At 37.0% G+C, this 26,255-nt stretch overlaps 1 protein-coding gene across 15 annotated transcripts in view; it reads left to right on the forward strand.

Annotated features, from left to right (window-relative positions):
• Window positions 1-26,255, forward strand: part of ROBO2 (roundabout guidance receptor 2) — a gene marked incomplete at its 3' end in the record, with an annotated part of 1,552,622 nt that overhangs the window by 1,350,028 nt on the left and 176,339 nt on the right. For all 15 annotated transcript variants that reach the window (XM_080654546.1, XM_080654549.1, XM_080654547.1 and 12 more), the window contains exons 3-5: window positions 1,670-1,827; window positions 8,772-8,892; window positions 20,924-21,062. In XM_080654546.1, the coding sequence (XP_080510672.1) occupies window positions 1,670-1,827; window positions 8,772-8,892; window positions 20,924-21,062 (418 nt within the window). The remainder of the gene's footprint in view (window positions 1-1,669; window positions 1,828-8,771; window positions 8,893-20,923; window positions 21,063-26,255) is intronic.

Raw genomic sequence — 26,255 nt, forward strand, 5'->3', positions numbered from 1 at the left:
GGAGGGAAGTTGGGGGCGACCGGGCCTGCAGGGAAGGGCAGTTGGGAGGGACCCAGCCCTGCAGGGGAGAGCAGTTGGAGGGGACCAGGCCTGCAGGGGAGGGCAGTTAGGGGCTAACAGCCTGGCAGGGGAGTGGTTAGGGAGTGATCAGGCTGGCAGGCAGAAGCGGTTAGGGGCAATAAGGAAGGCAGGCAGGCGAGCAGTTGGGAGTCAGCAGTCCTGGATTGTGAGAGGGATGTCCGACTGCCCATAGGATCAGGCCTAAAGGGGCAGTTGGACATCCCTTAAAGGGTCCCTGATTGGAGAGAGTGCAGGCTGTGCTGAGGGACACACACCCCCGTGCACAAATTTTGTGCACCAGGCCTCTAGTATATATATATAAAACAAAGTGCTGAAGTGGGCCTCATTACAGGACACCAAAGCTGGTTGGTCTAATCCACATTTACAGCAGGTGATTACATAACAGGCTAGCACAAGTTGATTAATTTTTATTTCAAATAGCTTGGCCAATATATAAGTATACACATACATGTGCATACATCTATAGTATATGTGTATATAATATATATATGTGTATATGTATGTATGCTATATATACATAAACACACATCTATATTTGTGTGAGTATATGGATTTGTTTTACCCATAGGCACAGTTAGAAAGCACACTTGCCAGTCTTGGAATATCAAAGAATAAAAAAGTCAAGTTAGTTAGGGAAAAGAGAGGCAGTTGAGGTATGTGGTATATTAACTGTTAACAACTGTTTTTGTGAATGTTTGCCCTTATTTGCTAAATAAACTCAGCATCCTGCAATCTAATAGGACCAAATTATTTCTCCAGGCTTTTCAGGTTGCCAGCAGAAGGAAAGTGCACACCAGATAGGTAGGTGACATTTGGAGAGCCAGGCATGCCAGATTTTCAGAGGTTACAGCAGAGGTCCAACCTGCTGTTCTCCTAATGAAAGGAGGGGAATTCAGGCTGGCAAAACTGCTATAAGGGATATCACTGCTCCGAATGTCACGCTGCCCAGATGTCGCTCGGCAGGTGGAGATGCAATGAGAATGAAAATGTAACCCTGTGCGTGTGGGTGCTAGTGTGTTGCAAGGGTGAACAATGAGTCTATCTTCTGAAGTGTAATGAAAACAATGTGGATCATGTCCATATTCATGTCAGGAGAAAGGCCTTTCTCAAAGATTTCTCACCCACTTCCCCTCCCAGAAAGATACACCTTCATGTTCACAGACCATGTGCACACAACTTGTTTCAGGGTTTTAAGTATAATTTGACCATTTATTTTAATATGTTTATATACACATATGTATGTGTGCTTTTTAAATAGAAGATAGGATCATACTACATAAAGTTTTGTACTTTGGATTTTATTATGAATAATGTAATTATTTATGAATTATATCGTGAACATTTCTACCCCTTTTTCTTTAGACTTGCCTTATTTTTAAGAAAGATTTTATAGCAAAGGTGCATTGTCACAGTTATTCATTTTCCTGTTGATGAACACTTAGGCTGATTCTAGGTTTTGTAAGTTGGGCATTCTTACGTAGTCACCCTGGCAACTTTTTTAGAACAAAGGAAATGAGACTTTAGGTTACCTTTGTAAGAGATGTGGCTGTTATTGAATTTTCTTTCACTACAACTTGTTTTCCTTCAGTGTTACGAGATGACTTCCGGCAAAATCCCACAGATGTTGTGGTGGCAGCTGGAGAGCCTGCCATCCTGGAGTGCCAGCCACCCCGAGGACACCCTGAACCCACCATCTACTGGAAGAAAGACAAAGTTCGAATTGATGACAAGGAAGAAAGAATAAGTGTGAGTGAAATGAATGCCTAGAGAAACTGAATTTCAAGTCTTAAAATTGATATATTTTATTTTATTCTGTGAATAAAATTGTCGAACTGCATTTGAATACTAACTACCTTTTACACTGTATTGAAAGGACTTAAAAGGGGGAACCAAAAACAATAACTTTGGAATGAGGTTTCAAAGACTGTGGAACCTCCAAGGGAAGGCTGGGGAGGGTAGGTGGGTGGGAAGAGATCAACCAAAGAACTTGTATGCATATATGCATAACCCATGGTCACTGACAATAGGCTGGTAAAGGCTTGGGGGCAGGGGGTGGGACGAGAAGGGTCAATGGGGGATAAAAGGGGGCATATGTAATACTTTCAACAATAAAGATTAAAAATAAATAAAGTAATAAAAATGAACAAAACAGTAAAAAATAGAATCGCACCAACTTATGTAAATATATATTTGCAGCTCAATATTGTAGTCTCTGCTCTTTTTAATATCTTCAAATGCATCTGTAGCTCATGCAGCATATGATTGTTAAAATATAAATGATGGCCATAAACCATATTAACTAGGTTATTTCTTTTTGCATTATTTTAAAAATTATAAAATGAAATAATTTGAGGTGATAAATATTCCAAACACTTTTCCAATTTAATAATATTTATAACCAAACTTTCATATATGAATTCATTTAAAAGTTTAGAGATATAAAGTAAAATGAAAATAATAATGACTGGCTGGTTCTGCAGTTTAGCCCTTGTAGAAAAATAGTATATTTTTAAGGGAAACTAGTGATTAGGTGCATCAGTTTATCAATATTCAAAATAAAACACCCAGAAAATGGTAAAGTGGTAGATAAAGTAATAGCATACAATTGTTTTATTTTTTCAGAGGGTCTACTCAAGATTTGTATATGAAGTTTGTGAAAACCAGTCTACTGAAATAATAGATAATGCCTCAACCTTCTGACATTATTTTTAGTGTAATTTTTGAGAATTATACTGAGTATAATAGTTGAGAATGAATATTTTAAAAATAATATCTCATTTAACTGAAAAAAATGTTCTATCAAAAGTCTGAGTGTCTATTATCTTTAAAAATATCTAATAAATACTTTTTTTTCTTATGTGTACATTGTGATTGCATTATAACCCAGAACCAGATAGGCCATGTAGGAGATCACAACATGTATATATGTTATTCTGTCTTGAACTCTGAGGATCTACATTGCCCTGGAGAACTTGTTTGATAATGGTCTCTGCTAGGGTACCAAGTTATGAAAATGTACTCCTGATGATGGTATAAAATCAATGTTCAAGGGTTTCTAGCTCATGTTTGTATCATTTAGCTTTAGCTTTGTAACAAACCACCTCAAACACAGTGGCTTTTAGTAACCATTTTATTTAGACTACAAAATTCGTGCATGGAGGGGGCCTGCACCCTCTTCAATCTGGGACTCTTTGGGGGATGTCCGACTGCTGGTTTAGGCTCGATCCCACATTGGGCCTAAACTGGCAGTCAGACATCCCTCTCACAATCCGGGATGATTGGCTCCTAACCACTCGCCTGCCTGCCTGCCAGATCACTCCTAACCCCTCTGCCTGCCTGCCTGATTGCCCCCAACCCCTCTGTCTGCCGGCCTGATCACCCCTAACTTGCCCCCCTGCCGGCCTGATCATCCCTAACCTCTCTGCCTGCTTACCTAATTGTCCCTAACTGCCTCTGCCTGCCAGCCTGATCGCCCGTAACTGCCCCTGCCTACCTGATTACCCCTAACTGCCCTCCCCTGCTGGCTTGATCTCACCCCCAACTGTCCTCCTCTGCTGGCCTGATCTCGCCCCCAACCACCCTCCCCTGCTGGCCTGATCACCCCTCACTGCCTCTGCCTCAGCCCCCACCACCATGGCTTTGTCGGGAAGGAAGTCGGATATCTGGAAGATGGCCAGTCAACCTGGTCTAATTAGCATATTACCCTTTTATTAGTATAGATAAATTATATAAGATATGATTGCTTAAATGGGGGTGGGGGAAAAGCCTTTTTCAGCAGGAGGAGGTGCTCTTGGCAGACAAAAATATATAATCCCTATCTCTGGACTGATAGCCAGCCATATTCACTATACTGCCAAACCTGTCATTAAAAAATTGAACCACTTTCTTACACCTTACACCAAACAGCTGTTGCCCTTACAACCCCTCCTCAGGCCCCACTTTAGGTTTTGCCTTCACAATTCACCCAGAGTAGGTTCTGATTGGTCGGTTTCTATGCCAGTCAGCGTCAAAAGCTCCACCTCCTAGGCAGCCATTGGCTCCTCGCAATTCACCTAGATTTGGTTCTGATTGGTTGGTTTCTATGCCAGTCAACATCAAAAGCTCCGCCTCCTAGGCAGCCATTGGCTCCTCGCAATTCACCCAGATCTGGTTCTGATTGGTTGGTTTCTAAGCCAGTCAGCATCTCTGGGCCTATCTCAGGGCCTGATCATCAAGGCGGGGCTGATCAGCAGCTGCCTGAGGCTGCTGGCCAGTGGGCTGAACTGCCAACCTCTGGGAGAGAGAGAGGCTTGGCTGCTGGTGAGACCCAGAGAGAGAAGCAGGGTGATCACACTCTGCTTCTCTCTCAGGGCCTCGCCAGCAGCCATTACTGTTGCTGATCAGCCCCGCCTCTCTCTCTCTCTGAGAGGTCAGCAGTTCAGCCCGCTCGGCATGCTGTACGTGCAGCCTGGTGTTTGGTCGAGCCTTTGGTCATTTTGGATGTTACGGACATTGGCTCTGTATATATAGATAGATAGATAGATAAATAGATAGATAGATAGATAGATAGATAGATAGATAGATAGATAGATAGATAGATGATTCTTTGGGTAAACTGATAGCTCTTCACTCTGGCCCAGTGTATTTGATGTTTGCTATGCTTCCTCATGCTTCTGTGGCTTGTTTAAAGATGTGCTAACAGCTGAATGACCTAGGACAGTGGTCAGCAAACTCATTAGTCAACAGAGCCAAATATCAACAGTACAACGATTGAAATTTATTTTGAGAGCCAAATTTTTTAAACTTAAACTTCTTCTAACGCCACTTCTTCAAAATAGACTCTCCCAGGCCGTGGTATTTTGTGGAAAAGCCACACTCAAGGGGCCAAAGAGCCGCATGTGGCTCGCAAGCCGCAGTTTGCCAACCACAGACCTAGGATAACCTTACAACACATCTGGCACTTGACAGACTCTCAGCTGGGCATCTTCATCCCCTCATGGCCTCTAATTGTCCAGCAGGCTGACTCAGGCTGGTCTCTATGGTAGTCCCAGGGTTCCAGCTGCATCGAGAGAAGGAAGCCCCAATGTCTAAGCACCTTCCTCCTGGTGAAAAATTGTTTTAGTTTCACTGATCAAATCAGGCCATATTGCCAAATGCAGCTTTAAGGGGAGAAGAAATTGCCTCTATCATCATTTTTATAATGTAGATTTCATTATGCTCTACTATATATAATTGAGAACGTGTTGAAAGTCTTCCCAGGTAAAAAGAAAATAAAGTAGGGAATTCCTTTTTATCACTTGACAGGTTTTAAAGCCAGAAATATCTCTAATGAGAACATACCTATATTAGTGTTGTTTGCCTATGAATTTAAAAATTAACAAAGGAAAAGAGCATGTTCCTATCTCATATCTCTTTAAAAACAGTCAGTCATTGTCAAGTGAAGATTGTTGGATTAGGGAAATACCAAAAAAAATATAAAAATAAAAATAACCAAAATTGGAAAAGAAACTATGAGTTAATGATAAACTTACTGAAAACCTAATTCTCCTTTAGCATCCTCATTAACAAACACACATTTAAACAAGATTACATATGTTTATTTAGTCAATACATGCTTCTGACTTAAGACATCTAGAGAGAAGCTATTAAAAATGAATGGGTAGAGAAACCAAGATGGCGGCATAGGTAAGCACCTAAACTGCTGCCTCGCACAACAATTTCAAAACTACAACTAAAAGACAGAACGGACACCATCCAGAACCACAGGAAAGCTGGCTGAGTGAAAATTCTACAACTAGAAGGAAAGAGAAAAGCTCACAGAGAATTGGAGGTACAGCAAAGGGTCTTTGTGCGCGCAGAGAGGAAGGGCAGCTGAGAGCCTGGCTGACTTTCTCTGGCGTAAGGGGGAAGGAAGCCCCCGACCGCACTGAACCCCAGTTCTGACTGCACTGAACACCAGTTCCGGGCGAGCCCCTGGGGACCCACGCTCTTACGGGGGGAGACTGGACTCTCGGGCAGAGACTCAGGAGCTGGGGAAGGCAGAAGTCTGAAGGCGCGTGCATGCCAGTGCGCACAAAGGCTGCAGAGGTTGCCACAGGCTTTCCCTAGTGGAAGGGAGTCGGAGGCTCCTGACTGCACTGAGCCCCAGTTCTGACTGCACTGGATCCCAGTTCCAGGTGAGCCCCTGGGGACCCACGCTCTTGTGGGGGGGAATCTGGACTCTCAGGCGGAGACTCGGGAGCCGGGGAAGGCAGAGGTCCGAAGGCGCGCACGTGCGCGCAAGGGAAAGGCTGACGGGAAGCCAAGACTGAGACTCCACCCCATCCAAGCTGAGCACAAAGGCTATTGCAATTTGGCAAGTCTAATCCTATAAGGCTGTCTCCAGCACCAAACTTCTCCCAGCATAGACACAGCTGATCCTTACAGCCAACTGTCCTGGAGGTCAATTCTTCCCAGTGATACCAACAATAAAGACTTAATTACAACAAGGCTGTACACACAGTCCACAAAGGGGTGCACCAAGAGTGTCCACCTCAGGTTAATTGGGGAGGCAGACCCACTGGGCCATATTGGAAACCTTGCACACAAATCTACCTTACCAACTCAGGGAAGCAGTCAAAATGCAGCATCAAAGAATCAGATCACAAACGAAAGAAATGGAGAAAAACAAATGACTGGATATAGAATTCAAAACCATGGTTATAAGGCTTTTCAAGAATATCCTAGAAAAGGCCGATAAATATAACGAGACCCTCGAAGATATGAAAAAGGACCAACTAGAAATTAAACATACACTGACTGAAATAAAAAATATTATACAGAGACCCAAAAACAGACTAGAGGAACACAAAAATCAAGTCAAAGAATTGAAATACAAAGAAGCAAAAAACACTCAACCGGAAAAGCAAAAAGCAAAAAAAAAAAAAAAAAAAAAAAAAAATCCAAAAAGTTGAAGATAGTGTAAGAAGACAGAAGACTCTGGGACAACTTCAAGCGTACCAACATCAGAATTATGGGGGTGCCAGAAGAAGAGAGAGAGCAAGATACTGAAAACCTATTTGAAGAAATAATGACAGAAAACTTCCCCCACCTGGTGAAAGAAATAGACTTACAAGTACAGGAAGCACGCAGAACCCCAAACAAAAGGAATCCAAAGAGGACCACACCGAGACACATCATAATTTAAATGCCAAGAGCAAAAGACAAAGAGAGAATATTAAAAGCAGCAAGAGAAAACAGTTAGTTACCTACAAGGGAGCACCAATAAGACTGTCAGCTGATTTCTCAACAGAAACTATGCAGGCCAGAAGGGAGTGGCAAGAAATTTTCAATGTGATGAATAGCAAGAACCTACAACCAAGATTACTCTACCCAGCAAAGCTATCATTCAGAACTGAAGGGCAGATAAAGAGCTTCACAGATAAGAAAAAGCTAAAGGAGTTCATCACCACCAAACCAGTATTATATGAAATGCTGAAAGGTATTCTTAAAAAAGAGGAAGAAGAAAAAAGTAAAGATAAAAATTATGAACAACAAATACATATCTATCAACAAGTGAACCTAAAAATCAATTGAATTAAAAACCTGAGGAACAGAATAGTCTGGTGAAAATAATAGAATCAGGGGCATAGAAAGGGAGTGGACTGATAATTCTCAGGGGGAAAGGGGTATGGGGGTTTCATGAAGAGACTGGACAAAAATCATACACCTATGGATGAGGACAGTGCGGGGGAGGTAGGGGCAGAAGGTGGGGTGGGAGCTGGGTGGAGGGGAGCTATGGGGGGGAAAAGGAGAAACAATTGTAATAATCTGAATAAATATTTATTAAAAGGAAAAAAAAATGAATGATTTGTAACAACTCATATTCATCATTCCAAAAATTTGAATTGTTTTTATCCATGCCACTCTATTCTTCAAAAACTTTCTCATAATTAAAATTAAGATGAGAGAAAAATAACACACACAATTTAAAAATAAGCTCCAGGAAGGCAAGCATTTTTATATTTGGATTACTACTGAATCCCAAGTGCCTAGAAAACTGCCCAGCCTGCAGAGGTAGGTATTCAACAAATACTTGTGGAATCCCTCTGAGTCAGTTGGATTAATTTTATTATCCAAAGCAAATACCTGGTGCTCCTTTTTTTTTATATATATATATTTTATTGATTTTTTACAGAGAGGAAGGGAGAGGGATAGAAAGTTAGAAACATCGATGAGAGAGAAACATCGATCAGCTGCCTCCTGCACACCTCCCACTGGAGATGTGCCCGCAACCAAGGTACATGCCCTTGACCAGAATCGAACCCTGGACCCTCCAGTCTGCAGGCCTACACTCTATCTGCTGAGCCAAACCGGTTTCGGCATCCTTTCTGATGACAAATGTCAATAGTGGTTCATCTGACCAAATCACAGAGTGAAGACCAAACATTGGGATTTGATGGGGGCAGTCACAATACACAAAATAAGACCAGGCAGGAGATGAAGTCTACCTAAAGAACCATTCTTTAGAAAGGGAATTGGGAGCTTACTTTGGAGGAGAATTTAAGAGAAAAAAGGACACATGCAGATGTCAAAATAGTGGGAGAGTTTTGAGTCCTAGCTCCAGAGCTATTTCCTTTAGTAAAGACAAACGTGCTTAATTATTCAAAATTATTTATTAGTGATGTTTCCTTTCCATTCTTTTTCTCCCTTTTTTATTTTTATTTTAACAGATCCGTGGTGGAAAACTGATGATCTCCAATACCAGGAAAAGTGATGCAGGGATGTATACCTGTGTTGGCACCAATATGGTGGGAGAAAGAGACAGTGATCCAGCAGAGCTGACTGTTTTTGGTAAAACTCTCTTTTAATTACATATTGCTATTTGTATCATTTTCCTTTTGTTTTTAAGTGTTTTTTATTACTACTAAACACAGGCTATATAGAGACAGTTTTTTATGACTTATGGTAAGCAGTGACAAGCTGGAATTGTCCATTTTTTTTCTGTTTTGTTTCTGTCTCCAAGATGAATCTTTGATGGGAAGAAAAAGAAAACATTTGAAATGTTAATCCACCTACTCTATTTGCATATTTATACAGGTTTGCCTTTCATCATAATATAAATAATTGTACTTTTTAAAAATCTATTTGAGATATTATATCCTAAAATTTATCACTTATTCTACTATGATGCATTTAACAAGTATCTATTATGTGCAAGACAAAGGGTGTTTTTCTTTTAAGTTAGAGATTGTAATACAAAGACATTTCACTTTTTTCTACTTTAAAAATTTCAAATTGAGGTATTTGGAATTTAGGCTGATTATTGAAAGACTAGAAAGAAAATTAGAACGAAAAAAACCATTTTTGTTATGATATTTATGCTTCTTCAACTTTAAGGACCAAAGGACTCTTTAGCTGAAGTTTTAATTTATCAGTTAAAACCTGACAAATATGTATCACAGAAATTGTGGAGAAAGCATTAAGAAGGAGAAAGTTGTGGATAATAAAGATGGCAAAGTAAGAGAAATACTACAGGGCAGCTGTGGAATACTGTAAGAAAAAAATGATGGAAAACAAGAATTCTAAAGATACTAGAAAATGGAACATTCCTTTAGAAGACAACAAAATCCCATTCAAATCTCTGTATGGAGATATATATTATGTATATACACACTCACAAATACACACATGCATGCACATATGTATATGCACACATGCACTTAAGCATAATTACATGTATGAATATCTGTATCTTAATAAAAAAAATAAACTATTGCAAATATATGTGATTTTTTTCCCAACATATAAGAGATAATTGTGATTTTTTAAAGTATTTTTTGTGTACCAGTAAAAGAGACTCCTGGTTCTATGCACAATATGATTTTGGTTTTTTTTTTTTTTTTTTTTGCCATTATTCCAGAACACCTTGAGGGTAGCAACTGAATCCTGAATAAGTCCCTAAAAAAAAAACTTATTTTTAGTTTGGAAAGTGCCACCCCATGGGGTAAAAGAGTGCCATAATGCAAAAACCGGCCATGTTATGATTGCAATTCCATTTTTAGCATCAGGGTGTGCTTTATGAATATGCACCAGAGTGCAAGCCACTCTCTTCAATCACTCTGAGTACAAGTAATCTCTGGTAATACTCCTTGCAGATACTAAGCAGCTTGAAGTCCCAAATGACAAAACCAGGAGAAATCTCATCATCCATGAAAGGAATTGAAGAGTAAAATAAAATTATTCAAAGTATGCATGTAAATTGCTGTCCCGCTGAGCACAGACAAGCATCCGTTTTTTCGTTAAATTTCATGCAGTCACCTATGATTCCCAAAACGTGTTCCACTCTGTAATGAATAAAATGCAGTTTTGTTTGGAAATATACAAAATTAGTGGTCACTGAGCATGAGCATTGAAAACCCACAAGAAACACTCATGCCATTTTTCCATAACTACCACAGCTTTGGATCACAAAAATGTTGCATTACAGCAGTATTTACTGCCTTCAGAAGGAATTTGAAAGTGTTTAATCTCATTACCTGAGCAATTAGACTTACCAAACTGTGATTGTGTTATAAAATATTTACCTGAAGATGTGATGAGAAGTACAGGAGATCCCTAAACATGTCAGGAGTTACAGGGTGACTTCTAAATTATTTTGAAAACAGCTATAAACCAAAGAGATTGAATTTGTCTACAGGCAGTTTCTCTGGAAGAATTGATTTAGGAAGCTGAGAAACATTTATCTGATGGTGTAAACTAGTCAGAACTGACCTAAGGGGTTACAAGTACAATATCAAGTTGTGAGGGAAACTAAAATTCCATTATTGATAAGAAAAAAACAAAAAACATCCAAACCAAGAAATAAAAGATAAAAACAGTAGTGATGGTCTAACCAAGGATGAGGCAAGTACTGCCTGAGATTCCCCAATTCTTAGAGAAAATAAAATAACTAGTGTGCTCTGTGTAATGAGGCCTTCTTTATTTTATTTTGGTGCTTTTGTATCCAGGACAGGTTTACTTTTAAACCTCTTTATATATCATCATTGTTAGAATTATCATCTCTGATCTAAGTTTAGAAAAGAAAAACTGGTTACTTTCTCTCCCTCCTCTCTCTCAACTTTATTTTCATGTACTAGAAATTCTTCTTTTAAAAAAATCTGGCTATTGCCCTGGCTGGTGTCTTTCAGTGGTTAGAGCATTGACCTGGTCCAGGGCATGTACCTGGGATGCAGGTTTGATCCCAGGCCCAGTCGGCGTGCATGCGAGAAACATTCCATCAATGTGTCTCTCACATCAATGTTTCTTCCTTCCTTCCTCTCTTTCTCTCTCTCTTTCTCCCTTCCATTCTCTCTCCTTAAAAAGAAAAAAAAAGTCAATGGAAAAAATATTCTCAGGGGTAGATTAGCAAGAACAACCAAAAATCTGGCTAATATAACCACTGTAGTTATAGGAAGTTTTTAAATATCCTTTGCAACCACATATTTACTTTAAGATGTGTAATACAGAAAAAGTAACAGATAATATTTAATTATTCCAAAATATGATTCACTTATAAATGGCAAGAAAAACAACTAAAAGAATAAAGGGTCTTTGCTAATATAATATCCATCGGCAAATATTTTGATTCTCTATTAAATGGTCTTGGACTTAGATCTTTGGTAGCTTGAAAATTGCAACTTATATTTTAAAGATCTGCCCTTTAGTCAAAGATATGATCAATGTAATGTAATGTTCAAAATGTTACTATAGCATACTCCATGAATCATTTACTCTGTTTTTCTTTAATTTAAAATAACATCCTAGTTAAGTAGGAGGTACCAACTCTAAAAATTATAAATAGGCATCATAGTGTAAATGCTAAAATAGGTGGGAGGTTTTAGATATCTTTATAAAGAATACTCCCCCCATGTCTGGTGTGGCTCCGTTGATTGGACCATCATTTCATACACCAAAAGGTGGTGAGTTCAATTTCTGGTTAGGTTACATACTTAGATTGTGGGTTTCATCCCCCATCAGGGCACCTGCGGGAGGCAGGAGATTGATGTCTCTCTCTCTCTCCCTTCCTATATCTAAAATGAATTTAAGAAATAGAATACTCCATAGCAATTTACATATGTCAATTAAATTCCCAAGATCCTGACCCTGCCAGTGTGGCTCAGTGATTGAGCATCGACCCATGAACCAGGAGGTCATGGTTCATTTCCACAGTCAGGGCACATGCTTGAGGTGTAGATTCAATCCCCAGTAGGGGGAGTGCAGGAGGCCTTTGATGGATGATTCTCTCTCATCATTGATGCTTCTATCTCTCTATCCCTCTCTGAAATCAATTAAAAAACACACAAAAACATAAATTTGCAAGATCCTGAAGACAGAGAAACTAGAGTTAAATTATATAATTAACTTTATAACAATGGTTAGGTTTGGGATATCTGTTATCCAAAATTTAACCAGTATTAAAAAACAACCAAAAATTTTTCCAAATGATTTTTAAATGTTTATCAAAGTAATACATGAAAAATATTTTATATGTCACATTTCTAATAGACCCTAGAAGTATTATAAAACTAATAATGAAAAAAAGGAAAAATTTTGCCCCACCTTACTTTCCAACACACACACACACACACACACACACACACACGCACGCACGCACGCACCTCATCTTTAAACATACTTGCAAGCCTCATTTTAAACATTTCTTCTGGGATTTATTTCCTTACTTCTAAATATGTACTTATTCCATGACTGTATGCATTATTTTGATTTCCTATTTTGAAAAATGATGATTTGCCCCATTTCTATCCCCTGACCCACCCTATCTCCTCCGCTTTCCCTTCTGTTGGTCCTTCCAGTATAATGACTTCAGAAACCTTGGTTATATTAATATTCAGAATTTGAATTATTGTAACCATGCAAATATAGACTGTGAGCTGTGTTATGTTATGATGGCATTTTTTTCTGGTACAATATGTGTTCTCCTTTGAGTTAGTAATAATTTTTCTTTTACTTATGTTTGTCTACACCTATCATGAATTCTTTTTGCAATTTCTACAGAATGTTTAAATTCCTCTAAATGTTTATTTAGGTATGAAGTCCACCCTGGCTATAGCCTTCCTGGAGGCTTCAAGCTGCTGGCCCGATCCGACTGGGCTGGGTGCTCCTTAGGCCTCTCCACAGACATCATCCTCATATCTCTCTTCCCTTTGCTCTGTTAATGGATGTGCGTCTTTCTGCATCCTGTGTGTTTTTCTTGGGTAACTTCTATATTCAGAAATGTTTCTTCTTCTTTCTACATAACTTGAGCCTAGAGCTCATTATAGATCAAATGCCTTTATTCCATCCAAAATTTAATTGATACTTTGGCTGCTTATAGAATTCTAGTTTAAAAAACAGATATTTTTGCTCATAATATTAAAGTGCACCTCCAATATTATTCAGCTTCCACTGCTGCTATTGAGAAGACTACTGTGCTTCGGATCCCCATGTGACCAGGTTTCCTTTTGTTCTTCTAGTACTGTCTTTTTATCCCAGAGTTCTAAATGCTTCAATAGTGTGCCTTGCTTTGGCACTTTTTAATTTTTAATGGATAGACACCTGGTAAGCAATCTCAATCACAAAACTCTTTATCCAAATAAGTCAATGTAATATCCTATCCATTTTTTTCTATTCCATTTCTCTGTCAAATGTGTATTTACTAATTAGATGATAAACCTTCTAGGCTTTTCTTTTCTCTAATTCTTCCCTATTTATGCCATCTTGTTCTTGTTTCATGGATGTTTTAACCTCTCTTATTTCTCAGGATTTTAAAAACACTATTTTTTAAATAAAATTTACCTGTGAATCTATCCTGCTTTTATTTCTTCTGAGTTTCTTCTTCCCACCCCACCCTGCATTGTTCAGTCTTTCATATTGGAAACTTTCTTCAAATGTCAAGTTATCTACTGTTCATTTGTGTTTCATTGCTGTTCACTAAGAATACTTGGAAATTTTGTCAACCGATGACTATCAAGGTAGGATGATCATATTGGGAACTAGCCAAATTATTGGGGCTGAGGACACAGGTTTGGGCTGGTAGTGTTGGTTTTCAGTTATTGGATAAGAAATAATATTTGCTGGCCTAAGTACAGTTGAGCTACCCAGAGACAAATCTATGAGGGAAGACATCTCATAGCCAACCCTTAGGAAATATCTAAGTGTTATTTATAAACGATGACCTTCATTTAAGAATTCTAAACATAGGCTGTTAAAACCCAGGTGATTGTTGGGAACAATATAGTTTAAAAAAATAGTGTTTACTTTAAAACAGCAAAATATTTTATATCTAGTCACTTATTTAACAAATATCTCTTGAGCACCTACTATGTGTCAAGCCCTGTTTCAGTGTGATGAGATAAATAGACATGTACCTTGCTGTCAGTGGGCCTCTCATATCCTGTTATCAGCAATAACATAAAACTTTGCCTCTAAAACAAGCTGAGAGAAGCATTTTTTTTCTCTTGAGAACATTTACTTATGTTTACTTTTACTTCATAGGATGATTTCTCTTATAAAAAGAAAATTCTTGGCAAGAAAAGAAATTAATGCAGCCAGGACTTAGTTAATCACATTCAGACAGACTGATAATTATCATTCAGTCTGTTCTAGAAGGGCTCATAATTTCACACTAAATAGCTCTCATAACACGTCTTTTTTTTTTAAATATATTTTATTGATTTTTTGTAGAGAGGAAAGGAGAGGGATAGAAACATCAATGAGAGAGAAACATCAATTCAGCTGCCTCCTGCACACCCCCCACTGGGGATGTGCCCGCAATCAAGGTACATGCCCTTGACCAGAATCGAACCTGGGACCCTTCAGTCCGCAGGCCGATGCTCTATCCACTGAGCCAAACCGGTCAGGACAACACATGTCTTTTATATATGCCCAGTTAAATAAGAGGGGACATATGAGGGCAGACCATCTGACTTCCCAAGTTACTAGACACTGCAGGGTGGCAGTTCCTTCTGGGTCAGCTGGAGTTAAAACAAGGTTTACAAGCAGTGGTCAGCTCTAATGTATTTTTATTGCATATCCTTGGTCTTATAGGACTTAAAGGACTCTACCTATGTAATTATTTGCATAACAATACTTTATAATGACAAGCAAAGTTTATTTTAAAATTGTGAAGGTTATTCTAGTATAGTTGTCACAGCACTGACATTGCCAATTTTACAGCCATATTCAATGACTGAATATGCTTAAAAGAAAAATCTGTCCACTGAGAACTTAATTTTTTCATTGTAGCATGTAAGTAAGAAACTTAAGAGATCATGCAACTGCCGAAACCGGTTTGGCTCAGTGGATAGAGCGTCGGCCTGCGGACTGAAAGGTCCCAGGTTCGATTCCGGTCAAGGGCATGTACCTTGGTTGCGGGCACATCCTCAGTGGGAGGTGTGCAGGAGGCAGCTGATCGATGTTTCTCTCCCATCGATGTTTCTAACTCTCTATCCCTCTCCCTTCCTCTCTGTAAAAAAATCAATAAAATATATTTTAAAAAAAAAAGAGATCATGCAACCACATTTTAGATTCATAGTATTGTGTATTATATTGAATATTTTTCTTTCTATTATTTACATAATTACAATGAAACAGTATTTGATTTTATAACAGCCACATACAAAGTTAGATTCACCATAATACCAATTTGGACCTAAATTGACCTGCCTACTTGAGAGCTGTGCTTTACAATGTACCACACTGCAAACAACACTACTGTCTCTAGGGAGATTAACTTTGTAAGCAAGTTATGCAGGTGATTCAAAGCCAGTTAATCTCGCATAAAAAATGTTAATTGCATTGGCAAAGACATTGCCTCTGATCACTCCATGGCTATATAATTAGGGACCTGGCCATTCAGAGGGACTTTAATCTAATTGATAAGCAGTCAGCAAACAGCCCTTGAGATTTCTAACCCTGTTTTTCAATGTGATCAGACATAAGGAGATAACATGGAAAAATCAGTGACCTTATTTTGACATGTCTTAAAATGTTTTGTTCATTATACAGTAGTTCAAGATGTTTCATATATATGTATTTTAATTGTGCAGAGCTTCCTGGGATACAAACTCCATTGGGCATTAATGGGTATTAAATGTGATCATTTATCAATTTACTCTATGATTCTCATACGAACTTGAATTTTTAAGTCTTCTGAATTTGCATTTGTTTGCAGATGATTTTGATACAAAGCAGTGAACCCCAAGACATTTCCTTGTAATTTTTATAAAGTGTCTGAAAGGGCCGTGGCCTGTGTTTTGTTTACGGTAATAGCCACTACAAAGACAAAGCACTTAAAATACATTTCTGCCTGTACAACTTTTTAAATATTTAATATTTATGTTTCTGATTCTCAAAATTTCTGGAAATAAAATCTAGACAAAGAAACTGGAAAATAGTTTTAAACTATTTTCATTCAAATAAATAATAGACCAAGTTAGAGTTTTTAACATATAATTTCTGTAGGCAGTTAAAATTGCAAATTAGGTAAATGTAGTATAATTATTAGAAAACAATTGGAATAATGAGTAGTATGATTTAGAGATAATTGTTGTAATGGGTGGTATGGAAATTCTCAGACTAACACTTCAAAAGTTGTGACCAAAATCCAAGGTGTTAGTAAATGTCACTGTTACTTTGTTGGAAGGCACAACCTAATATATTCAGGTATAAAACCCATCTGAATGTACCATGCATATACAAATCACTTTCATCTGGGTTATTCTTTGCATTGTCTTCTTTTTAATTAATTGAATTACATTTCTACCATGACCCAATGTTAGGTTTCCAAAAATTCTATACCACAAACTCTCCTGTGGTTTTCCAGTTGCTAGGCAACTAGACTCTGCTTGAGGGCAGAAGAGAATAGAGCAGGTTCCTTGCAATGTCCTCCATCCCTGCTGAGTTCATCAGAGCAGCATCAGGGAATCCTATATCTTGCTTCTTCCTGAAATTACAAATTAGGTTCTTCCACATGTCTCCATAAAAACAATGTGACTTAGAACATGTATGATAACTAAAATACCCTTAATGATCCTGATGGTGTCCCCTGGATGAAGAGACAAGTTTAGGTTTGTGACAAGTCTAATGTGAAATTTGCCCTTCCGATTATAATAAACTGTTGTCATTTTGTGACTGATAGCATGTTAAAGGAAACATACAAAATCTTTGAATGACAGTATGCATGTGTGTTTTAATGGAATCAGTCTCACATACCATTATGCAACTTACTTTATAGTCAGCATCATGCCATGAAAATTTTCCATGATGACATGATAAAGAGATAAATAGATAGCTTTAACATTACAATGATTTACTAGTGTTTTTAATGTATGAATTTGCCACAATTTATCCTAAAATTTTCCATTTTCCAAGACTGTAATAATGAGCATATGTAGTTTTTATTTTTTGTTGCATTTATCAATTATCAAGTTATTCTTCTGTATTTGTAGTTTCGGCAAGAAATTATTTTGATTCTTCTCCAATATGCATACTTCCCTTCTTTTTTCTTATTAATTAGTAATGTCTATCTTGTTCCTGGTTTTCATAGGCATAACTTAAGTATATTACTTTAAAAATAATTTTTGCATTTAATTTCTGATAAAATATCTTCATCATGCTTAAGAAGTTTCTTTAGATTTTATCTTTATTTAGATTTTTAATTCAAGAACTTTTCTATATCTACAAAAATGATCATATTTTTCTTTCCCCTGTATTATATAAGAAGTCTCCTTTATCTTATTAATTAAGACTGCATTTGATGTCAAGTACAAAAACCTGAGTAACAATGGCTTAAGCATAAAAGGTTTATTTTTGTCATATCTACCATTTCTGCAATGAAAGGATCTGCACACACATACATGCACATGCACATACACACATACCATATCCATACTTTACCTGAAAGTTTGTGCCAATTGCTAAATAGAAACTTGAAGATCTTTCTAGACCTTGCTTCTTCAGCATCTACTTCTGACTGATTACTCAGTTCTGATATTTCTTAATTCTGTCCCCTTTTCCATATCCTTAGAAACACTGTGTCAGTTTAAGCTGAAACAAGTCTTACAATGATAGTTTCACCTAATTCACTGCTTCATGTTTCACTTCTAATTCCTCTCTCTCAGATCTGTCAATAGGATCTTTTTTCATAGGCTTATTAAAAACTAGAGGCCTGGTGCACAAAATTCATGCACGGAGGGGGGCGGTCCCTCAGCACCCTCTTGTAATCCGGGACCGCTGGCTCCTAACTGCTAGCCTGCCTGCCTGCCTGATCACCCCTAACCACTCGCCTGCCTGCCTGATGCCCCTAACTGCTCCGCTGCCTGCCTAACCACCTCTGCCTCAGCCCCCACCGCAACAGCTTCATCTGGAAGAATGTCAAGAATGACATCTGGAAGATAGCTCTGCTGTCCAGTCTAATTAGCATATTACACTTTTATTATTACAGATGTTGCTTCCTTACTTACGATCCTTCAACAGCTCTCTATCACCCTCTAGGGAAAACTTATTTTTCTTGACATGGCATACAAGGTTCTTTATGGTCTTGACTAACTTTATCTCCCACCACTTTTTTTTTTTTTAGACCAAAATGCTGGCTCTTCACCAGCTGCCAAACTCGAAGCCTGGCATAGGAGAAGCTGTATTAATATGATCTGAATAAATGAGTAGATGAGGGAAAGACTTCTCCTAACTTGTTCATCCATATGCCAGGTTGTAGTAAAATATCCCCATTAAAAACAACAGTGGCTTAGCTCTCTTTTAACTTGGATTATTGCAGCTTTTAGATGAATTGGATGGACATACCAAATGATGGGGAAGAAAAAGTCAATTCTACATTTTATGCTAATGATCTATTTTTATTAACATCCCAAGCACTCATAGGGAGATACTGATCCTATTGCCTATTTACTTCCAGAAACAATAGCTCAATATTAACTATGCCAGCATGAAAATAGTTGCTAGGAGCACATAGTGTCCAGAGTTCAAAGGTGTAACACTAAATCCTTCCATCCAGCATGCAGATTTGTTCTGTTGTGGAGGGGGCACACTTAGCTGTTAATTGATTCTACTACCTAAAGTCATTAGAAGCAATCTTTGTTTCCCATTTTTTTATGGATTATTTCTAAATTATGCAATAAAAAAAACTTCTTTGTGATAAAATCCTACTTACCTTGTTTTATGACTTGGGGTTTGGGGTATTGAAGAGCAAATAATTGAGCATATGTAGGTTTGTGTTTTAAAAAAATTTGGTCCCAACTGTCACCTTCATGGTGGAGCGATATAGTTGCCTTCCTTCTGAATACCAATGGTGGTTAAGTTTATTGCAATAAAATATGATCTTGCCCTGGCCAGTGTGGCTCAGTTCGTTGGGTGTCGTCCCATGCACCAAGGGATGGCCTGTGGGATTCCAGTCAGTGTACATGCCTGGGTTGTGTGCTTGATCCCCAGTAGTAAATAGATGTTCCCTTCTCACACTGATGTTTCTCCCTTTCCTCTTCTCTCTAGAAATCAATTTTAAAATATTTTAAAATATTGTTTTGTAATTATATATTTGTTTTATGAATATGGATCTTTAGTCAATAAAGTCATGTATTTCCACTCTATTCTTTTAACATGTAATTTGAAGTTATTTATTTTCTTTAAAGGATTCTTGCTAAATATGTTTAAGTTTTTTGGCAATATATTCACATTTTTAAATTGCATTTGAAACTGAAGTCTTAATTGACTAAATGTGGCCATATGACCAGATAAATTGTGTCAACTTCCTATGGATTTCATCTTTCTTTTCTTTGACTTCTCTTTCTACTTCAATAAGTAGCACTATTTTGGACTTTGCTATTATTTGGAGACCTGTGCTAATAAAATTTAAATGGTAATTTAAATTATCATAATTTGACCATTATAAAAAAGAAAGAAGTTAGACAAGGAATTGAAGTATGCAGAGAGGTCTAAAACTACTTTTTGTTTTATATTTCTCTTACATGGTAAGATTCTATGGACAGCTATTATTTTTTCCTAGCTTTATGTAGAAGAGTGATAGAATGTATTAACAGAGCTAAGTACATATTAAAAAACAAGGAATAATGAACAGAAACACTAAAACAGAATGTTCAAATAAACATAGAAGTAAAGAGAAAATGGGCAAACTTTGGGAACACTGAAGAGAAAATAATAAGAAGTGGCCTTAACAATATATAGGTCAGTAAATAGTTTAAAATAATTAAAAACAAGTAATTTTTATTTTAAAAAATCAGATTGACAGACTTTTTATTTAAATAATAACAGAAATCAGGCATTTAGCTTTCCATACATGAATTGAAAACATTCATAAAAGTATTGGGTTAATGATAAATGATGGCCAAAGTGGGGAAATTTAGACAACACTTACTTGCAAAAGTACAACTTCTTTTGTTTTTCTCTAGCATTCCTGATGGGATATTAATATATGTTTTCTTTTCTTTTTAGATTAGTTTCAACTTTCAGTCTTCCATTCTGAGCCATCCTAATAAATTGAAAAATCATTTTTATCTCTTTTCTCATTTATGTGGAATTCTGTGTCCAATTTTTTTCTGACAGGATCTATATGATTTAGCTCAGGAATTCACTGAAGAATCAATGTAATATCTTTTCCCAAAGGCTCTATGCTTTTATATACAAAGCTTAGCTCTTTCTGCATTTCAAAATATTTTATTTTATTCTATTACATTGTATTTGTAAGTATGAAGATATAGCTGAAATATAGTTAACTACCTATGTACCAAAAATAAGCCACAATTTTCTATGCTTTTTCCAGAATATACTTATAGCATGCAGTATATTTATTTTATTTTACTTTTTTTTTCCTAAGAACGACCCACGTTTCTCAGGAGACCAATTAACCAAGTGGTGCTGGAGGAAGAATCAGTCGAATTTCGTTGTCAGGTCCAGGGAGATCCTCAACCAACTGTGCGGTGGAAGAAGGATGATGCAGACTTACCAAGAGGAAGGTATAAACATCACATACATGGAAAATTGTTAGATAATCAGTGAGTAATTAGAAAGAAAAAACACCCCAATTGCACCACCAAACACTCTTAGATTTTGGTGTATTATTTTCACATACCTGATTTTTACACATGCAAGCCACATAGCTGCTGTTTTATACACTTAAGTCTTCCAGGCTGATCCTCCACTTCATCTATTACCCTTGAATATCAAGGATTACTGAGATGCTTTCTTCTTCATGATCCCTGATAGGTCTGCCATTCTATCACTGCTCAACACTTGACTACCATTCCAGTTGCTTCCTGCAGCTACTGCTCTGTTGCCCTGATACTGCAGCCCACACTGGACACTGTCTGCCTTCCTTTGTTGCTCAGAGCACCACTAACAAAAGGCTACTGAATGTAGCTGGCTGTCAGGTCTGGAGTAAAGGAGATATCCTGTTTAACACATTCTAAAGGGGCAGCAAGTAATTGACATCACTGTCCACATGGGGAATTTTTCACTTAGGGACTCTGTGTCACTTTCTCACTTGCCATATCTTCATGGAGAATTTCTTCTCCATTTCTTCTATCTTATTCTTATTACTACTAGTAAACCCCAATACCCAATCTTTCAACACTCTAGGTTAAGTTAAAAATGCTTGTCATCCTATATAATAAAAGGCTAATATGCAAATTGACCGAATGGCAGAACGACTAGTTGCTATGACGTGCACTGACCACCAGGAGGCAGACGCTCAATACAGGAGCTGCCCCCTGGTGGTCAGTGCGCTCCCACTGAGGGAGCACCACTCAGCCTCAGAGAAAATGGACTCACGGCTGGTGAGTGCAGTGGCAGTGGCAGAAGCCTCTCCCGCTTTCGTGGCAGCGCTAAGGATGTCCTACTGCCAGCTTAGGGGAGCGGGCCTAAGCCATCAGTTGGACATCCCCTTAGGGTTCTCAGACAGCTAGAAGATGCAAGGCCAGGCTGAGGGACCCCCCCCCAAGTGCACTAATTTCGTGCACTCAGCCTCTAGTATTTTATAAAATATTAAATATTTTTGTCTAAACATTTCCAAGACTTTGCCTTTTATGATCAAACTAGAGGCCTGGTGCATGGATTCATGCCCCGGTGGGGTCTCTCAGCCTGGCCTGCAGGGATTGGACTGAAACCGGCTTGCCAATATCCCCCAAGAGGTCCCAGATTGCGAGAGGGCGGTTCTCGGGTGACGCACCCTGAAATCAGGCTCCCTCATCTCTGGTACCGGGTGTGTCACCTGAGAACTGCAGCTGCCAAGTCACCACAGCTCAGCAACTCCTGCCTTGAGTGTCTGCCCCCTGGTGGTCAGTGCGTGTCATAGCTACTGATTGGACGGTCAAATGGTCGGCTGGTTGGTCAGTCACTTAGGCTTTTATATACTAGTATATAGATAAATAATTTAAGAATTTTTTTCTATATAATGAGCAAGTCTAGCATTAAGATTTGTTTTGTGTTTCTCTTAGTCCTACATTCTGAAACTAAATCCATCACATCTTCTATAATCATAAAATTTCACTCCCTGCTTTTTTTTCTACTTTTTTCCTAAAACAATAAATTAGTTTTCATTCAATTAAACATGATTTCATGGAAGTCATTTGCCTTTTATGTATTTTCACTGACATTGTTATCAATACTTTCCTGAATTTATATACTCATTTCAGTATCTCAATGTTATATATCCCGAGGCCTATGATGTTATACTTTCTAAAGTCATATCATCAACAGCACTAGCTTTAAATCAACCAAACATTTTAAATAATGAGAGGTTCTTTGGAAACTATAGGAATAAGACAAGTGAAATATTTAATTCAGTTAATTTTTCAGCTAAATAGTAGGGAAAGTTGCTTCTATATGTCTTTTGTCACTTTGCTGTCAGATATCTAGTTTTAAAGGATTGTTATCAGGTGAAGTCTGTGAATGTGAGGCTCCTCAAGCCTTATCAATGGAAGAGCAGGTTAAAAAGGATTAAGCATTTGTGGAGTTTAGTTGTGTGTGTACATCCGTCACGTGAATCAGTACTTTTCCTCAAATTTGAGAGCACTTAATGTATAATTTTAAAATGTTGATGTGATATAAGATTTAGGATTAAGAGATTAATTATATAACAAAATTTAGCCTACTCTAAATGAAGGTCAGTTTTTATTTACTGGAAGTAAATAGCCTTGTTCAAAATGACTTAACAAATAACAATAAAAATGCTTTCACTTTGGAATAATTTTGGATTTATAGAAAAGTTACAAGGATAGTACAGAGAATTCCCATATACCCTATACCTAGTTTCCCCTATTGTTAACATTATTAATTACTATGAAACTCTTCCAACTCCTAATTAACAAATGCTAATATATTTTATGTATTTTTTTACATTATTTTGACTTCACCAGTGTTTCATTAATGTCTTCCTTCTGTTTTAGGATTCAGTCTAGATTTTGTTTAGTTGGATGTCATAGGCTATGGCATTTAATTGGCATGTTTTCCCAGTTTCCTCTGGTCTGTGACAGGTTCTCAATGTTTCCTTGTTTTTATGACCTTTACTGGCTTAAAGTGTACTGGCCAGGTATCCTGGAGAACATTCTAGAAACTTGGATTTGCCTAGTGTTTTCTCATGATTAAACTGGGTTTGTAGAATTTTAGGAAGAAAGTCACAGAGAATGTCATCACTTGATATCAGGTTTATGTGATATAAAGGGTGACATGATATCAACATGGTGATCCTGCCATTTTTAATTCTTAAACATTGTCCAGTTAACAAAAGTTTTAAAAATAGAAATAATAGTGTATAGCATTTGAATCAGTATATGTCTTTGCATTTTAATGGGTATATGTCTTTGCATTAAAATTTAAGCCCAGTTTGATTTGTTCCCTGATCAATATAGGTCAGCAATTTTCAACCCATATGCCCCAAGGATTTTTAAAACATGCAGTACCTTACCGTTTAGTCAGAGCCACTGATCCCCTTCGCCTTAGATTGTCAAATAAAAAAAATGACAACAGCCAACACAACTATAGCTGGCTATGTGAAAAATTCAAAATTATACCTATTTTTTGTCATAGCGGCAAAAACATAATATCTACTTTGGTGTGCACAGAGTTTTAGTAATTAGTTTGTATGCCATGAGATGAAAAAGGTTGAAAATCACTGTTCTAGATGTTAGGTCATAAATCTGACAATTTTAGTTGCTATTCAAAACCTTGACAAGTTCATTTGCTACAAAGTTCAAATAATGCATACAAATCAACAACAGTATTAAAACTATGTCTAGAATGTGTGATGTATAGTCCTCTAAAGATAAGGTTGAAACTTTGAGAAATCATACCTCTACTACTCCTTTAAAACGTTTTCATAAGTTCAGCCTCTTGAAGCTTGTGTTACTGGTAAGACTATTACAGAGTTTTGTGTGACCAGATAAATATTTTTTAAATAATAAGCAAACGGAAATGCTGTGTAAGCTTTAAATTGTATTTTAGAAGGGCTTAAAGCAAGGATCAGTGAGATATAGAAATTATGGTTAGTATTTTTATCATGATAGATGGCATATACGTTTCCTAGAATTCTCAGTCTTTAAATGCTATGTCAAAGGAGCGTATTCTTTCTTACATTTGGATGCATTAGCATAAGCTTCACTTATGCAGAACGAAGGGAAAGAGACCTCTTTATTGGTGAGGAATAACAGTAATGACTTTTAACCAACCATAGCCTAAATGAGCAACATTGATTCTATTACATTATTTAGATTTCAGACTAGGGAGATGGCCATTGTTCTTGTGTAAGCAATTGTAGTGGAGTGGTGTGGAGGCTGACATTTCTTTGGCATAACATTTAAAGCAATTTGAATAAGGTTTGTGTAGTGGTTCATGCTTAACACATTTATAATAAAGCTTTGTAGGGCAGCTGCATAGCCTGTAATTACTATGTAAGTAATATGTGACTATTTTTCTTTTGGAGACAAGAAAAGCTTTTCAATTCAAGTTTAAATATATGAAATGCTGTGATAGCTATTTAAACCTTCAATACAGAAGTTATTTGTGCCAACCTTTCAGTAACCAGAGTTGAATTAAGGGAATATTTTTTTCCTTTTCCACAAAAATATTTTTTAAGTAGTACCCATGTGCCTCTTTGATTTAACCTTAAGCTCTTAACCTTTCTCATTAACTATCTTTAATGAAATTATAACATACCTTAGATGATTAATATTAAAGACAGTTTTTTGATTAGATGAATATTCCGGTGAAGTGGGAAGAGTATTAGTTACCAAGGCTAACAATAATCCTGATGACCAACCAGGAAAATTTATTATTTATTTGGAAGTAATAAGCATATGGCAAAGGGACAAAATAGTAAGGAGCCTTCATTTCCTATATGTTATCATTAAAATATTAATTGTTTGCAGAAACTTTTAAAGGTATTACTATTTCACAGTTGAAGATTTCAGAAAGAAAAAAAATATTTATTTTTATGACTGTGTCAAGTATCAGTATCTTTTTTGCAGATTTCTATATGTGTGCTCAAATAAATTGACACAGACTCATCTTAGTGACAAGCATTTTATAAACCAATATGAAAATAAAGTGGGTGCAGTGAACAAAATGAGGAGATAAGGGGATTTACATTTCGGAGTTCATAATGCTTATGCTTTTTAGAAGCATATTAACTTTCTTAAAGCATAATTCAGATTGCAGAAGATGCATTTTTGCATTTACTTACATTCATTACTATATTTGTAATGTTCATTGCTAGTCTGTAAAAAGAAGTCATTCCAAATAAAGGAAATATGCTGTTAATAATTCTATATTTTTATTATAGTTAATCAGATTGGGTGATGTAGAAAAATATTTACATACTGAATACATTACAGAAAGTCAAAACTGAAGTAATCCTAGTTTCTTCCTTGGGTACCACGTCTTTCTTTTCAAGCAAACTTAATGCTTTTTGCTAATTAATACTCTTATGATGATCAAGCACATCTTTTCATATAGTGTTTAAGAGAAGTTGCCAGAATTTTTAATAACTGGCTCAAATTACCATCTTATGCCATGTCCCATGATAGCATAGGGATCTTGTGTAGTATTGTTATACCAAAATAAAAAATACATACTTATACATATACACAGATGTGCTGAAGCTGTATGGAAAATACCATATTATATTGAGATAAAGGAAACAAAATGCAATAAAC

The sequence above is a fragment of the Plecotus auritus genome (assembly GCF_963455305.1).
Source record: "Plecotus auritus genome assembly, chromosome: 2".
NCBI lineage: Eukaryota > Metazoa > Chordata > Mammalia > Chiroptera > Vespertilionidae > Plecotus > Plecotus auritus.